This window comes from Pristiophorus japonicus, chromosome 3 (assembly GCF_044704955.1).
Source record: "Pristiophorus japonicus isolate sPriJap1 chromosome 3, sPriJap1.hap1, whole genome shotgun sequence".
NCBI classification, from domain to species: domain Eukaryota; kingdom Metazoa; phylum Chordata; class Chondrichthyes; family Pristiophoridae; genus Pristiophorus; species Pristiophorus japonicus.
Genome location: NC_091979.1, coordinates 193,607,829 through 193,625,794, shown reverse-complemented (window position 1 = coordinate 193,625,794; position 17,966 = coordinate 193,607,829). Strand labels below are relative to the sequence as shown.

At 45.0% G+C, this 17,966-nt stretch overlaps 1 protein-coding gene across 6 annotated transcripts in view; it reads right to left on the bottom strand.

Annotated features, from left to right (window-relative positions):
* nbeal1 (neurobeachin-like 1) overlaps window positions 1-17,966 on the bottom strand; it is a 503,417-nt gene that overhangs the window by 298,332 nt on the left and 187,119 nt on the right. For all 6 annotated transcript variants that reach the window (XR_011592710.1, XM_070876167.1, XM_070876168.1 and 3 more), the window contains exon 7: window positions 17,612-17,697. Coding sequence is in view for 5 of the 6 variants with exons in the window: in XM_070876167.1 (XP_070732268.1) it covers window positions 17,612-17,697 (86 nt within the window). In the remaining variant the exon portion in view is untranslated. The remainder of the gene's footprint in view (window positions 1-17,611; window positions 17,698-17,966) is intronic.

Here is a 17,966-nt window from a genome sequence, read left to right as displayed (position 1 = left end):
CATATGTTTTCATAAAGGTAAGGGGCAATGCAGAAACTGCTATCGAGGAGGAGTGTGATATTCTGGATGAAATAAATGTAGTGAGAGAGGGCGTATTAAGGGGTTTAGCAGCTTTGAAAGTAGATAAATCCCCAAGCCCGGATGAATGAGTCCCAAGCTGTTGAGCGAAGTAAAAGAGGAAATAGCAGAGGCCTTAACCATCATTTTCCAGTCCTCTTTGGATTCAGGCATGGTGCCGGAGGATTGGAGGACTGCTAATGTAGTACCCTTGTTTAAGAAGGGAGAAAGGGATAGGCCAAGTAATTACAGGGCTGTCAGCCTAACCTCACTGTTTGACCAACCTGATTGAATGTTTTGAGGAGGTAACCAAGAGAGTCGTTGAGGGTAGTGCATACGATGTAGTGTTTATAGACTTTAGCAAAGCTTTTGATAAGGTCCCACATGGTAGACTGGTCAAGAAGGTTAAAGTCCATGGGATCAAGGGCAAAGTGGTAAGTTGAATCCAAAATTGGAGGTAGGAAGCAAAGGGTAATGGTCGATGGATGTTTTTGTGACTGGAAGGATGTTTCCAGTGGAGTTCCACAGGGCTCTGTACTGGGACCCTTGCTTTTTTGTGGTATATAATCAATTATTTAGATTTGAATATAGGGAGCATGATTAAGATGTTTGCAGACGACACTAAAATTGGCTATGTGGTTGAAAATGAAGAAGAAAGTCATGGACTACAGGAGGATATCAATCTACTGGTCAGGTGGACAGAGCAGTGGCAAATGGAATTTAATTCAGAGAAGTGTGAGATGATGAACTTTGGGAGGGCTAATAAGGAAAGGGTATACACATTAAGCAGTAGGCCACTTAATAGTGTAGATGAAGAAAGGGACCTTGGAGTGCTTGTCCACAGATCCCTGAAAGTAGGTCAGGTGGATAAGGTGGTTAAGAAGGCATACGGAATGCTTGACTTTATTGGCCAAGGCATAGAATATAAGAGCAGGGAGGTTATGCTTAAATTGTATAATATTTGGTTAGGCCATAGCTGGAGTACTGCGTGCAATTCTGGTCACCATATTATAGGAAGAACGTGATTGCACTAGAGAGGGTGCAGAGGAGATTTACTAGGGTGCTGCCTGGAATGGAGAATCTTAGTTATGAGGACAGATTGGATAGGCTGGGTTTGTTCTCATTGGAATAGAAGAGGTTGAGCGGAGACCTCATTGAGGTGTACAAAATATTGAGGGGCCTGGACATAGTGGATGGTAAAGGCCTATTTCCATTGGTGGAGGGGTCTATTACGAGGGGGCATAGTTTTAAGGTGGTTGGTGGAAGGTTTAGAGGGGATTTGAGGGGGGGGCTTCTTTACGCAGAGGGTTGTGGGATCTGGAACTTGCTGCCTGGAAGAGTGGTGGATGCCGAAACCCTCACCGCTTTTAAGATATGGTTGGATGGGCACTTAAAGTGCCGTAACCTGCAGGGTTACGGACCTAGAGCTGGTAATTGGGATTAGACAGGATAACCTTTGTTGGCTGACGCAATATTAATGGGAGGTACTGCAGGGAATCGAATATGGCCAGGGTAATCTCTTGGACTAGTTTCGATTGCCTGGATGGGCCTGGGAGAGGAATTTTCCCAGATTTTTTTCTCCCTAAATTGGCTGGGTTTTTATCTGGTTTTTGCCTCTCCCAGGAGATCACATGGCTCCTGTCGGAGTGGAGTGTAGTATAAGGGGTGTTGCATTTGTGTGAAGCGGGTTGGTTGGGCTGAGTGCTCTTTGCCTTGCCGCCATTGTTCATAGGTTTATATGTAACCTTTAGGGCTGCTGACCAAGAGCCGAGCGGCTCTTTGTCGGCCGGCGTGGACACGATGGACCGAAGTGGTCTCCTTCTGCACTATAAATTTCTATGTTTCTAGTTACTGTGATTGAGAACAGATGGCATGAGCTGGACACCAGCAGAGGTCACATAAAAATTCCACCAAAAGAAATAAAGAAACGCTAAAACCAACTTGCACAAGATTACTGTGCAATGCTGACCACCCTGAGGTCTGGAGGCCAGTGCAAAAAGAAGTGGTCAAGTAATTAGTCTAAGTAATATTTTCATATATTCAATGGAATTATAATTGTAAATGTGACCAGCTATATATGTCCCACTCAGCAGAAAGACACCCTCCCTAAAAAGTTATGCTTTCATCTTTGCAGAGGAAGGTGGCACACAACAAACGGTAAAAAACTCGAATAGGAGGAGGCCCGGCATATCTGCACCCACTGACACCCTTGGAAGAGAGGGTTGCTCCATTGATGGGTCCTGCCTGGAGAAAAGCACAAGCTGGGTCCACACTTGAGGGAGAGTAAGTCATACAAATTCCACAGTCTGGCCTTGCTAAATGTTAAGTGCTGCGTGGGCTAGCCATGCTTCGGTTCATGGGGATGTCTCCATCAACTACGCTTCGGTTGATGCAATGTGCTTTCATTGTGGTCCTTCAAATCAGCCTGCTGCCTGCGCTGCGAGAGCCTACTCATGCCACCAACCCTGCCCCCTCCTCTACTGCTAACCATTTGTCTGTTCCGTTATATTTAGCAGAACTTGAGGCCAACCCTGACGATGCAGAAGAAGATTCAGACGCGGATGAGCCTGAAGAGGAAAATATTTTCCAATCCTACCTTCCAGACCAAGAGCATGGGGGTGAGAGTGAGGGATCAAGCCCACACTGTTGCACTCACTCTGAAGGAGGTGCAGGTGCCAGCTCTTTCCCCGAGTGGTATGAGTGTTGATGGGACATTCTATGGCTTCCCACCATCCGAGGCTGCGGGGCCCAGTGGGGTGCAGCGAGGCACACCCAAGGCCCCACCATCCCAGGCTGCGGGTCCCAGTGGGATGCAGAGAACCAAACCCAGGGTGAGGAGGGGAAGGAGGGCAGGGGTGGAGTCACCAAGACCACGCACACCAGGCGATCTTAGAATAAGGTGGAGGGGAGATGGGTGCAGCCTTTCTTTTCTGCTAAGAACATAAGAACATAAGAAATAGGAACAGGAGTAGGCCATACGGCCCCTCGAGCCTGCTCCGCCATTCAATAAGATCATGGCTGATCCGATCATGGACTCAGCTCCACTTCCCTGCCCGCTCCCCATAATCTCTTATCCCCTTATCATTTAAGAAACTGTCTATTTCTGTCTTAAATTTATTCAATGTCCCAGCTTCCACAGCTCTCTAAGGCAGCGAATTCCACAAATTTACAACCCCCTGAGAAGAAATTCCTCCTCATCTCTGTTTTAAATGGGCGGCCCCTTATTCTAAGATCATGCCCTGCTGTTGTTACTGTTGGAACTGGTCCCAAATTAAACAATTTTTTGTATGTTATGTAAATTTACAAGTTTAAAAGTTTGGAAGTGATCTTAAAAAATGTTTAAGTGATCTTAGAGTTTCTATGTGATCTTAGAGTTTGTAAGTGATCTTAACTAAAAACTTTAAAGTTTGATACAAGAAAACACGAATATTTTAATTAAAGTTAAGTACAAACAAATGTTTGTTAAACTTTTGAATAAAATATATTTTATTTTATAACTGAATCATTTACATTATTTGTTCTATTATTAACACAACTTTTTGAAGTAAACCAGAATCATTTCCATCATTTGTTCCATTAACAGAACACATTATGGAACAGGTCCAAACAGTAAACATGGTCCATTTGGAATAGTTGCCACTGAGCCTTCAGGCAGCAAAGCGTTCACGGATGAGCTGCTGGCGCAAGACTCGACCAATCGTTAAAAGGGGCATGACGGACCGCCCTCCTCTGCCGTCGTCCGGGTTCAGGTAGTTGCATGGCTTCCTCATCCTCCTCCTCATCTGCATCTTACTCATCATCAGCCACTCTCACCTCAGGTGGGTCTTCTACTACCAGCTGCTGCTGTCTCATGATGGCGAAGTTATGCAGCATGCAGCAAACAGTGAACTGACCGACAATCTCAGTGGAGTATTGCAAGAAGCCTCCAGAATGGTCCAGCCATCGGAAAGCCTGCTTCAAGATGCCAATGGTCCTCTCTATTATACTGCGCGTCGCAATGTGCGACATGTTGTATTCCCGGTCAGCTGCCGTCTGGTTTACACATAGGGGCGTCATGAGCCAGGTGGCAAGGCCGTACCCTGTGTCTCCCAGTAGCCAGCTCTGCCCTTCTGGCTGCTGCTGAAACATTGCCGATATAACGTCCTAGCGTAGGATGAACGCATCATGTATGCTCCCAGGGTATCTTGCATCAACTAACATGATGCGATGCATGTCGTCACACATGAACTGCACGTTAAAGAAGTGGAAGCCTTTTCTGTTCCTGTACATCACGGAATCCTCCAAAGGTGCTCGCAAGGCGAAGTGGGTACAATCAATGCAGCCCTGTACCTTTGGGAAGCCAGCAATCCTGGAGAAGCCTACAGCCCTTTCATGTATTGCCTGGGTGGTCATGGGGAACATTTTGTTGTCATTCCTCTGGGCATATAGTGTAGCAGAGACCTGCCGAATGCAGATATGTGTTGTATGTTGAGAAATGGAGCATACATCCCCAGTTGTGGCCTAGAACAATCCAGATGCATAGAATGAAAGTGCAGCTGTAACCTTCACTTCAACTGACAAAGCAGTCCGCCTGATACTTCTAGGTTGCAGATTTGCTTTTACTAACTCACAGATCTCAGTTACAACTTCTTTGTGGGAACACAGCCTTCTGACAGTCTGCATCACTCAGGTGCAGGTACGAACGCCTGTCTCAATATACCCGACGTGGGTAAGGCCTTCTTTCCCACTGCCCTACATGCTCCGAGGTTCCTCATGCGATGAACATAAGGCCATAAGAAATAGGAGCAGGAGTAGGCCACCTGGCCCCTTGAGTCTGCTCCGCCATTTAATAAAATCATGGCTAATCTGATCATGGACTCAACTCCACTTCCCTGCCCACTCACCATAACCCTTTATTCCCTTATCGCTCAAAAATCTGTCCACCTCCACCTTAAAATATATTCAATGACCCAGCCTCCACAGCTCTCTGGGGCAGAAAATTCCATAGATTTACAACCCTCAGAAGAAAGTCCTCCTCATCTCAGTTTTAAATGGGCAGCCCCTTATTCTGAGATTATGTCCCCTAGTTTTAGTTTCCCCTATGTGTGGAAATATCCTCTCTGCATCCACCTTGTCGAGCCCCCTCATTATCTTATATGTTTCGATAAGATCACCTCTCATTCTTCTGAACTCTAATGTGTATAGGCCCAACCTACTCAACCTATCTTCCTCGAATCAATTGTCTCCTCCGCAGCACCATCATGCAGAAGGCTTGCACAGGGTATGGCACTGTCAGTATTGCGCCCAAGATTAAATTGTACCTTTGCAAGAAGCTCAAAACAGCAGGCAGGACAAGGTTCTTTGTTCTCACTCCCCAAGGTCGACGCCCTAGTATGGACCACACCCTGGTCGGAGCAGGCGCAATGATCGGGAAACCCCTCACTCCGGGCTTCATTTGATGCATGGTGTAAGGTTTCTCATGCCTTCCATTCACCTTCCACAGCCCCCCACCCACCTTCAAGCTTCTTTTCAAGCCAAGCCCAAGCTCGTGTCCGGGCAAGGGAGCAGCCGATGCTCCGACCCTCGAGCCCGGTTTGGAGATGTTTGGTGGTGGCGTGTAGGTTTTTTTTTAAATCCAAACTTAAAGAATTCCATTAAACTTCCATTTCCTGCGTTTTAAGTTTTAAAAATTTAAGCTTGATTATGCATATTTATGTTTTCTTGACTCCCTCCAAAACGTCACCTAAAAACAATGGCGTCATTCTGTGCCAATTTTTTAACGTGCGCTGGTTTTTTTTTTAAGTGCCCAGAAGGTTTTTCGGGAATGGTCACATACGCCATCCGAGGAGAAATTTAAATTGGCCGAACTATGATGCCAAAAAAAAACGAACTTAAAAAAATCGTAACTAACTGAGTTACGCTGGTGCACAAAGATTGGGGAAACTTTGATTTTTTAATTTAGGCCAAAAAAAGCGGCGAGTGCCAAAAAAAGGGCACAAATCACTGGGGAAAATTGAGCCCCAAGAGAGGAGCCAACAAAGGTAAAGCTGGTAACTACGCATTGGACTTGCAAGATATGTTAAAAAATTAGAAATAAAAACAGAAAATGCTGGAAGCAGATCAAGCAGCATCTGTCGCGAGAGAAACAGAGTTAACGTTTCAAGTCAATGACCTTTCATCAAAGCTATGGAACCTGTTAAGAAACTTGTTCCTTTGAAGATTTTCATTACCCCATTAAAGGAATCTCAAAAAGATCTTCACTGTTTTGTGTACAGCCACAGACATTTGCTTATAAATATTTGATAGTTATTATTGCCTTCATTGCGAGAGGGATGGAGTACAAAAGCAGGGAGGTCCTGCTGCAACTGTACAGGGTATTGGTGAGGCCGCACCTGGAGTACTGCGTGCAGTTTTGGTCACCTTACTTAAGGAAGGATATACTAGCTTTGGAGGGGGTAGAGAGACGATTCACTAGGCTGATTCCGGAGATGAGGGGGGTTACCTTATGATGATAGATTGAGTAGACTGGGTCTTTACTCGTTGGAGTTCAGAAGGATGAGGGGTAATCTTATAGAAACATTTAAAATAATGAAAGGGATAGACAAGATAGAGGCAGAGAGGTTGTTTCCACTGGTCGGAGAGACTAGAACTAGGGGGCACAGCCTCAAAATATGGGGGAGCCAATTTAAAACCGAGTTGAGAAGGAATTTCTTCTCCCAGAGGGTTGTGAATCTGTGGAATTCTCTGCCCAGGGAAGCAGTTGAGGCTAGCTCATTGAATGTATTCAAATCACAGATAGATAGATTTTTAACCAATAAGGGAATTAAGGGTTATGGGGAGCGGGCGGGTAAGTGGAGCTGAGTCCACGGCCAGATCAGCCATGATCTTGTTGAGTGGCGGAGCAGGCTAGAGGGGCTAGATGGCCTACTCCTGTTCCTAATTCTTATGTTCTTCTTATGTTCTTCTTACGGTTTTTAAAAGTAGAGCTTCAGGCAATTGGAAGAACTATGAGGTTGTCATCAATGGCACTGAACACAGTGGACACAGTGTGGGATGGGACAATCACCGCTGGTCAATAGGGGAATAAAAAGAGTCCTTTCACTTCCAAACAGAACAGAGCAGACCTTTGTTTTTCAATATGTAAGGACGTCATGTATCATTAACCCAGACAATCAGATACCAGTAGGTCTGCTATTGTGTGCTCTCATTCAGCAAGCACTTAAATCAGCCTTTTCAGACAAGGGCTACTACAGTGATGTATCTCAGTTTGGCACGACTAAGATTAGTTGCTCTGCTAAAATTTTATTGAACGGAAATACTACAATAACAGTGCTATATAAATGCAAGTAGTTGCTGTTGTAGTAATGTTTAACAGCCTTCTGAGGCAAGCTGATGCACTAAATGATCAACTGCACCCAGGCAGTTACATTATATAATTTATAATCACAAAGCAGCAGTGGATATTTTAAAGGAATGTTGCATGACTAACCCAGATACTCTACAGCTGTCAATCACAGTTTCGATTTCAAATTTATAAACTTGACTGTACAATTTTTGCAACTGTACAATTGACTACTGCTCCCATTGGTGTTTACAATTCACACCCCCTAAAAACCATAGTGAGACTCATTTCATTGTACAAAGTTATTCTGATATTTTGTACAAAAGTCAAAGATGACCAATAACTTTTCCCAACTTTACAAATATCGTTGACCTTTTTTGCTAATGAATGGATGTGAACGGTTTTCCTCCATGTGACTTCCCCCTCATCAAATCATTCTCCTCGCTCGGAAAGGCAGATAGCACAGAATATAGATACCTCTGTAGGTACCATCAACCAAATATGTTTTTTGTCTTTCAATTTGTGTACTGATCGGTGTCTAGCTGTGGCATTCCATGGCAAAGTGAACTGCTTCCAAGAAAGTTGACACTATCTTCACTCCCAGGTATCAGTAGGGATGTTGCACTTTATCAAGGAGGCTTTGAGGGTGTCCTTGAAACATTTCTCTGCCCGCTTGGGGCTCGTTTACCGTGTTGGAGTTCCGAGTACATCGCTTGCTTTGGGAGTCTTGACAGGCATGCGTACAATGTGGCCCGCCCAACGCTACTGGTCGAGTGTGATCAGTGCTTCAATGCTGGGGATATTGGCCAGATCGAGAACACTGATGTTGGTGCGTCTGTCCTCCCAGGGGCTTTGCAGCATCTTGCGGAGACATCGTTGGTGGTATTTCTCCAGCGATTTGAGGTGTCTACTGTATATGGTCCACATCTCTGAGCCATACAGGAGGACGGGTATCACTGTAGCCCTGTAGATCATGAGTTTGGTGCCAGATTTGAGGGCCCGATCTTCGAAAACTCTCTTCCTCAGGCGGCTGAAGGCTGGAGGCAGCGTTGAACCTCTTCGTCGATGCCTGTCCTTGCTGACAATCGGCTCCCAAGATATGGAAAGTGGTCCACGTTTTCCAGGCCGCGCTTGATGACTAGGGGGGCAGTGCTGTATGGTGGAGTCAGGTTGGTGGAGGACCTTTGTCTTACGGATGCTTAGTATAAGGCCTATGCTTTCATTCACCTCAGTGAAAATGTTGATGACTTGGAGTTCAGTCTCTGTGCGCAGATGCAAGTGTCGTCCACGTACTGTAGCTCAACGACAGAGGATGGGACGGTCTTGGATCTGGCCTAGAGATGACGAAGGTTGAACAGCATCCCACTGGTTCTGTAGTTTAGTTCCACTCCAGCAGGGAGTTTGTTGAGTGTGAGGCGGAGCATTGCAGCGAGGAAGATCGAGAAGGATGACGCAGCCCTGGTCCGGATGTGGATTGGGTCTGTGGTGGATTCATTGGTCAGGATCACGGCTTGCATGTCGTCGTGGAGCAGGCGGAGGATGATGACAAACTTTTGGGGGCAGCCAAAACTGAGGAGGACGCTCCATAGTCCCTCGCGGTTAACAGTGTCGAAGGCTTTTGTAAGGTCAAAGGCGGCCATGTACAACAGTTGATGTTGTTCCCTGTATTTCTCTTGTAGTTGTCGCGCCGTAAAGATCATGTCCGTTGTGCCCTCTAGTGGACGGAATCCGCACTGTGACTCCGGGAGGTGCTCCTCAGCCACAGGGAGAAGAGGGTTGAGGAGGATTCTAGCGATGACTTTCCCAGTGGCTGATAACAGGGAGATTCCTCTGTAGTTGCCGCAGTTGGACTTGTCCCCTTTTTTAAAGATGGTCACGATTACTGCATCTCTGAGATCTCCCGGCATGCTCTCCTCCTTCCAGATGAGAGAGATGAGGTCATGCATTTTGTGCCAATACTACTTCTCCGCCATACTTTAGTACCTAAGCAGGGATTCCATCCGCTCCCGTTGCCTTGTTGTTCTTGAGCTGACGGATGGCCTTTTCTACCTCGTGCAGGGTTGGGGTTTTGCTGAGATAGTGGTGGGTAGCATGCTGCGGGATGGAGTCGAGGACACTCGAGTCAAAGGCAGAGTCTCAGTTAAGGAGATCTTCGAAGTGCTCTTTCCAGTGGCTCCTGACTGTCTCGGTATCCTTGATGAATGTCTCCCCATTATTGGCCAGCAGTGGGGTGGAGCCTTGGGTGCTTCGGCCATAGATGGACATGACTGCGGTAAAGAATCATTGCACATCATGGTTGTCGGCCAGCTGCTGAATCTCTTGTGCTTTCGCCACCCACCATCTATTCTTTAGGTCGCGAGTTTTTTGTTGAACTTGAACTTGGCCTTAAGCCGTCTGTAAAGCTGCTTTGTTGCTCCCGAGTTGGGTTGTTGTTTTAGATTCAGAAATGCCCTGCACATGTGATTTATTAGCTCTTGGATCTCCTGGTCACTCTCATCAAACCAGTTCTGGCATTTCCTGGCTGAGTGACCGAGCATCTCTTCGCAGGCACTGATTATGGTGGCCTGGAGGGCAGATCAAGCACTTTGGGCATTCTGCATCTCGGGGTCATCAAGTGTCGCCAGGTTAGCAGTGAGGCGCTGGCTGTACAGAGCTCTCTTAGCTGGGTCTTTGAGTGCCCCGGCGTTGATTTTTTTTGCGGCACTGCTTCTGCTGCTGTCGCCGCTTTGGGGCTATGTTGATGTTGATGATGGAATGGATTAGGCGATGGTCCGTCCAGCAGTCGTCAGCTCCCATCATGGCACGGGTGATGCGCACATCCATGCGATCCCTGGCTTGAACGATGACATAGTTGAGGGGGTGCCAATGTTTGGAGCGAGGGTGTTGCCACGATGCCACTTTTCATTACTGCCATTTATCTATTACCCATCATCCCTGACTGAGGGGGTCAAACTGGGAACCACTCTAAAACTCTGCCAAGGTTGTTATGTACAGCAACTTGTGCTCATTGAGCCCTTCATATTTTTCTTCTCCCAAGCTGAGATGCCCTCCCCCTACGAATGACTTGCCCCCAATCGAAGCCGAGATCAGGAACTCACCATCGAGGACAGGAAATTATTTAACCATGCTGCACTGCTGGAGCACGCCGCAGATATGTTTCACATGTGCTGCACTTTTTGAACTCCTCAGTACTACCATATTTGAGTTTGATATCAAAGAGGAAGTATTCAGCTTAGCCACAATTTTCATACAAACAGAAAAATAATAGATTATTCAATTTTGCCAACTTTGAGTTTGGTTATGCTGGTAGAAATATCCTCAATGGTTGCCTGAAGTATGCTTACAAGAAAACAAAAGTACAGAAACTCTAGGTTTTATCCCTGGATTGTGCGGAGTTAAGCTGATCTCAGCTAGGGTGGCAGCAACTATAATTGGCCTGAGTGTCCTAGGTGGACATGAGGGGGAAAAAAACATACATAAATCCTGCTTGATATCCCCTACTGTATTGGTATGCATGTCTTGAAATTAGTGGGGATAATTTCCTCTACTGCTGCAGAGGGACTGTTATAAAAAGGGAAGATTTCCTCTGATCAGTACTTCAAATGTAATGTAAAAACGTTTGGCAAATAGTGATGACAGAGTCAATCCCTCCTACAGTGGATTAACCGGCCGTAATAATCCTTCCGGGTGAAACAGCGATTTACATCTACTTATTTGCACTTTACAGTCTTCCATCCTTAACATTAAGTTGAACAGCTTTAGATCATAACCACCGCTTCTATTTTCACTTAGGTATTCTATAACCATTTGCATCTCCTCTGGAATCATCTATTTTTTCTATACTTGTCCCATTACCACACTCTTTTGTCTTGCACCATCATCCTTTTTGTCATTTACTCACTCCTGCTTTCCACCCCATCACAGATCTTTCTCCTGCCCACCCCTTTCCCCTGGCTCTGTATTTGCTTAGAGATACTCATAGATTGATTAATACAGCACAGGAGGCCATTCGGCCCATCGTACCAGTGCCAGCTCTTTGGTAGAGTTATGCAACTAGTCCCACTCCTCTGCTCTTTCCCCAAAGTCTATAATTTTTTTCCCAAGTATTTATCCAATTCCCTTTTGAATGTTACCATTGAATCTACTTCCACCACCCGTTCAGGCAGTGCATTTCAGATCATCGTAACTCACTGTGAATAATAAATAGTTTCCTCATGTCATCTCTGGTTCTTTGACAATCACCTTAAATCTGTGTCCTCTGGTTACTGACTCTTCTGCCTCATGAAACATTTCTCATTATTTACTCTATCAAAACCCTTCACTATTTTGAACACTTCTATCAAATATTCTCTGCTTTAAGGAGAAACACTCCAGCTTCTCCAGTCTCTCCACGGAACTGTAGTCCCTCATCCCTGGTACCATTCGAATAAATCTCTTCAGTACCCTCTTTAAGGCTTTGACATCCTTCCTAAAGAGTGTTGCCCATAATTGAACACAATACTCCAGCAGAGGCCTAACCAATGTTTATAAAGGTATAGCATAACCTTCTTGATTTTGTACTTTCTGCCTCTACTAATAAAGCCAAGGATCCCATATGCTTTAACAGCATTCTTAACTTGTCCTCCCACCTTCAAAGATTTGTATACATACATCCCCCTGTTTTCTGCAGATACCTGCAACCCCTTTCAAATAGTATTTAGTTTATATTGCCTCCCCTCATTCTTCCTACCAAAATGTATCTCTCTTTGAGGCAGTCCCTCGGAGTCGAGGATGAGTTGCTTCCACACTAATGAATTCTCAGGTGACTGATGAGTCCAATGCAGGACCTGCAGTCTCTGTCACGGGTGGGACAGACGGTGGTTGAAGGGGCGGGTGGGTGGACTGCTTGGGTTGTCGTGCGCTCCTTCCGCTTGGTTTCCGCTTGCTCCTGGTGAAGAGACTCCAGGTGTTCGGCGCCTACCCGGATGCTTCTCCACTTTGAATGGTCTTGGGCCAGGGATTTCCAGGTGTCGGTGGGGATGTTGCACTTTTTCAAAGAGGCTTTGCGGGTGCCCTTGAAACAGTTCCTCTGCCCACCTGGGACTCGCTTGCTGTGTCGGAGATCTGAGTAGAACGCTTGTTTGGGGAGTCTAGTATCGGGCATGCGGACAATGTAGCCTGCCCATCAGAGCTCATCGAGCGTGGTCAATGCTTCGATGCTGGGGTGTTGGCCTCAGCGAGAACACAATTTGCAGGACTTTGCAGAGGCAGCATTGGTGGTACTTCTCCAGTGCTTTGAGGTGCCTGCTGTACATTGTCCATGTCTCTGAAGCATATAGGAGTGTGGGTATCACTACTGCTCTATAGAACATGAGATTGGTGCCGGGTTTGAGGTCCTGGTCTTCAAACACACACTTCCTCAGGCAACCGAAGGCTACATTGGCACACTGAAGGTGATGTTGGACTTTGTCATCGATGTCTGCCCTTGTTGATAGTAGACTCCCGAGGTATGCAAAATGGTCCACGTTGTCCAAGGCCTTATCATGGATCTTGGTAGAGGTTGGTAGAGGACCTTTGTCTTACGGATGTTTCGTGTGAGTCCCATACTCTCGGACGCTTCGGTGAAGGAGTTCGACCTCCAAGTGTGCGCAAACGCAAGCGTCGTCTGCATACTGTAATTCAATGACAGGGGATGGGATGACCTTGGATCTGGACTGGAGGCGACGAAGGTTGTACAATTTCCCGTTTGTTCTGTAATTAGCTCCACTCCAGCGGGGAGCTTATTGAGGACGAGATGGCGCATTGCAGCAAGATCGAGAAGAGCGTTGATGCGATGACACAGCCTTGCTTGACCCCAGTCTGGACGCGTATTGGGTCTGTGGTGGATCCGCTGATCAGGATCATGACTTGCATGTCATCATGAAACAGGCAGAGGATGGTGACAAACTTTTGAGGGCAGCCAAATTTGAGGACGTTCCATAATCCCTCACGGTTGACAGTGTCGAAGGCCTTTGTGAGGTCAAAGACGGCCATGTACAGAGGTTGGTGCTGCTCCCTGCATTTCTCTTGAATTTGACATGTTGTGAAGATCATGTCCATTGTGCCCCTTAGTGGGCGGAATCCGCATTGCAACTCTGGGAGGAGCTCATCAGCCACTGGAAGAAGACGATTGACGACTGTGGCAGGGAATCTCCTCTGTAATTACCGCAATCGGACTGGTCACCTTTCTTGAAGATGGTCATGATTACAGCGTCTCAGATACCCTGGCATGCTCTCCTCCTTCCAAAGAAGAGAAATGAGTTCATGGATTCGTGCCAATACTGCTTCTCCGCCATCCTTTAGTGCTTCGACGGGGATTCCATCTGCTCCTGCGGCCTTGTTATTCTTCAGTTGTCGGATGGCCTTTTCAACCTCATCACCTCAAAATGTATCACTCCACACTTCTCTACATTAAATTTCATGTCATCTGACTGCCCATTTCACCAGTCTGTATGTCCTCCAGAAGTCTATTACTATCCTCACTATTTACTATATTTCCAAGTTTCGTGTCATCTGCAAACTTTGAAATTATGCCTGTATACCCAAATCAAAATTATTAATAAGTACATAGGAATACATAGGTTATACAGCACAGAAACAGGCCATTTGGCCCAATGAGTCAATGCCAGTGGTTATGTTCCACTCGAGCCTCCTCCCGTCTTTTCTTGTCTAACTATCAGCATAACCCTCTATTTCTTTCTCCCTGATATCTAGCCTCCCCTTAAATGCATCTATACTATTCGCTTTAACCACTCCCCATGGTAGAGAGTTCCACATTCTCACCACTAACTGGGTAAAGAAGTTTCTTCTGAATTCTCTATTTGATTTCTTGGTGACTATCTTTATATTGATGACCTCTAGTTATGCTCTTCCTCACGAGTGGAAGCACTCACTCTATCAGCACCTTTTGTAATTTCAAAGACCTCAATTAGGTCACCGCTCAGCCTTCTTTCATCAAGCGAAGAGAGACCCAGCCTGTTCATCCTTTCCTGATATGTATCCCCTCGCATTTCTGGAATCATCCTTATAAATCTTCTCTGCATTCTCTCCAGTGCCTCTATGTCCTTTTTATAGAATATGGCGACCAGAATTGTACGCAGTACTCCAAGCATGGTCTAATCAAGGTTCGATACAAGTTTAGCATAACTTCACTACTTTTCAATGCTATCCCTCTAGAAATAAACCCTAGTGCCTGGTTTGTGTTTTTTATGGCCTTGTTGACCTGTGTCACTACTTTGTGTTTTGTGTATTTGTACTCCCAAGATCCCTTTGTTCCTCTACCCCATCTAGACTCGCACACTCCAAGTAATCAGTGACCTCCCTATTCTTCCTACCAAAATGCAATACCTCACATTTATCTGCACTGAATTTCAGTTGCAAATTTATATGCCCATTCTGCAAGTTTATTAATGTCTTCCTGTAATTTGTTGCAGTCCTCCGTATTGACAATTTGGTGTCATCTGCAAATTTAGAAATTATGTTCGATTCCAAAGTCTAAATCGTTAATATACATTGCGAACAACAGTGCTCCCAGCACTGATCCTTGTGGAACACCACTATCCACCTTCTGTCACTGTGTATAGCTACCCTTTACCCCTACTCTCTGCTTTCTGTCTTGAAGCCAGTTCGCTATCCACTCTGCTACTTGTCCCCGATGCCACATTCCCTGACCTTGGTCATCAGTCAATGATGGCGTACCTTATCGAAGGCCCTTTGAAAATCTAGATAAATTACATCTACGGCATTGGAAGATCGTGACCAGAACCGAAGCAATTTCAACCCTTACTTCCCTCAATAACCTAGTATGCATCCCATCTGGACCAGGTGACTTTTCTACTTTGAGGACTGCCAACCTTTTAAGTAGCTCCTCTTTTTTTATCCTATCTAATATCGCTACTAACTCCTCCTCTATTGTTACATTGAGCAAATATTTTGTATCGATTTTCATGGTAGAAGACACTAAAAGCATTCCAATAATTGATAATCAAGGGGTTATTGGGAAGGGAGAACTTAAAACAATCACTATCACAAGAGAAAAAGTAGTAGGCAAACTAATGGGACTAAAGATAGACAGGTCCTCTGGACCTGATGGCCTGCATCTAGGGTCTTAAAAAAGGTGGCTGCAGAGATAGTGGATGCATTGGTTGCAATCTACCAAAATTCCCTGGATTCTGGAGAGGTCCCAGTGGATTGGAAAACCGCAAATGTAACACCCCTATTTAAGAAAGGAGGGAGACAGAAAGCAGGTAACTATAGACCAGTTAGCCTAACATCAGTCATTGGGAAAATGCTGAAGTCCATTATTAAGGAAGTAGTAGCAGGACATTTAGAAAATCATAATACAGTCAAGCAGAGTCAAGAGAGTTTTATGAAAGGGAAATCATGTTTGACAAATTTGTTGGAGTTCTTTGAGGAGGTAATGAGCAGGGTGGTTAAAGGGGAACCAGTAGATGTTGTGTATTTGGATTTCCAGAAGGCATTTGATAAGATGCCTCATAAAAGGTTACTGCACAAGATAAGAGCTCACGGGGTTGAGGGTAATATATTAACATGGATAGAGGATTGGCTAACTAACAGAAAAAATGTTGGGATAAATGGGTCATTTTGAAGTTGGCAAACTGTAACTAGTAGGGTGCCATAGGGATCAATGCTGGGACCTCAACTATTTACAATCTATATTAATGACTTGCATGAAGGGACTGAGAGTCATGTAGCCAAATTTGCTGATGATACAAAGATAGGTGGTAAAGCAAGTCGTGAGGAGGACGCAAAGAATCTACAAAGGGATATAGATAGGCTAAGTGAGTGGGAAAAAAATCTGGCAGATGGAGTATAATATGGGAAAATGTGAGGTTATCCACTTTGGTAGGAAAAATAAAAAAGCAAATTATTTAAATGGGGAGAGATTACAAAATGCTGCGGTACAGAAGGATCTGGGAGTCCTTGTACATGAAACACAAAAAGTTAGCATGCAGGTATAGCAAGTAATTAGGAAGTCAAATGGAATATTGGCCTTTATTGCAGGGGGGATAGAGTATAAAAGTTGGAAGTCCTGCTACAACTGTACAGGGCATTGGTGAAACCACACCTGGAGTACTGTGTACAGTTCTGATCTCCTTATTTAAGGAGGGATATACTTGCATGGTGGCAGTTCAAAGAAGGTTCACGACATTAATTCCGGAGATGAAGAGGTTGCCTTATGAAGAAAGGTTGAGCAGGTTGGGCCTATACTCATTGGAGTTTAGAAGAATGAGAGGGGATCTTATTAAAACGTATAAGATTCTGAAGGGGCTTGACAGGGTGGATGCAGAGAAGATGTTTCCCATCGTGGGTGAATCTAGAACTAGGGGGCATAGTTTCAGAATATGGGGGTCGCCCATTTAAAACTGAAACGAGGAGGAATTTCTTCTCTCAGAGGGTTGTGAATCTTTGGAATTCCTTACCCCAGAGAGCCGTGGAGGCTGGGTCATTGAATATATTTAAGGTGGAGATAGACAGATTTTTGAACGATAAGGGAGTCAAGGGTTATGGGGAGCGGGCAGGGAAGTGGAGTTGAGGCTAAGATCAGATCAGCAATGACCTTATTGAATGGCGGAGCAGGCTCGAGGGGCCAAATGGCCTACTCCCATTTCTTATGTTCCTAGGTACATTGGCAGCATCCTCGTCTCTAGCTATTCATTTAGTACCTCAGTCATGCCCGCTGCCTCCTTATCCTTATGGTCCCTAATTGGCCCACCCTTCCTTTGACTACCCTTTTATTATTTATATGTTCATAAAATACTTTGGGGTTTCCTTTTGTTAGCCATTAATCTATTTTCATTCTCTCTTTGCCCCTCATTTCTTTCTTCAGTTCACCTCTGTACTTTCTATATTCAGCTTGGTTCTCTACTGTATTATGAACCTTACAGAAAAAAGAGGGTTATGAAAAATGTCTCATTTTAATCTCTGTATCTTTTGTCATCCATGGAGCTCGAGCTTCCAGTTTGGATGAAAGGTCGTCAACCTGAAACGTTAAATCGGTTTCTCTCTCCACAGATGCTGCCTGACCTGCTGAGTATTTCAAGCATTTTCTGTTTATATTTCAAATATCAAGCATCCACAGTATTTTTGTTTTGTCCTCTTGTTTCTTTCATATATATTTGAGCCAAATTATTGGTGTCTAATAGTGAAATCAACTCATTTTTGCAATGTGCCTTGTTTCCACCCTTGTCTCACCTGTCCTCCTGCAACAATAGCCCCAAAGAGATGAAGAAGACAGCACTTCAGACTCTCCTTCAGATGCTCGCTCTCTTGAAAACACTCTGAAAAGGGAAGGAAAAGCACACTGGTTACTTAAAAGGCAGCTCATATTGCTGGAAACCCAATTGGGAGAGAATGTGACTTGCTGAATACCCGATAAACTTCACACGTGGGAAGTACAGTTGCATGGAGTAAGAATCAATGAATTATGACTGGTAATCACCCTCGCTAATATTGCAGCATTTCAACTGCTTTGGCCGCAATGGCATTGTTGAGATTGTTTAAATCTTCAGCTGAAATAACGGAGTGATTATTTGCAACAGTTTTTGTG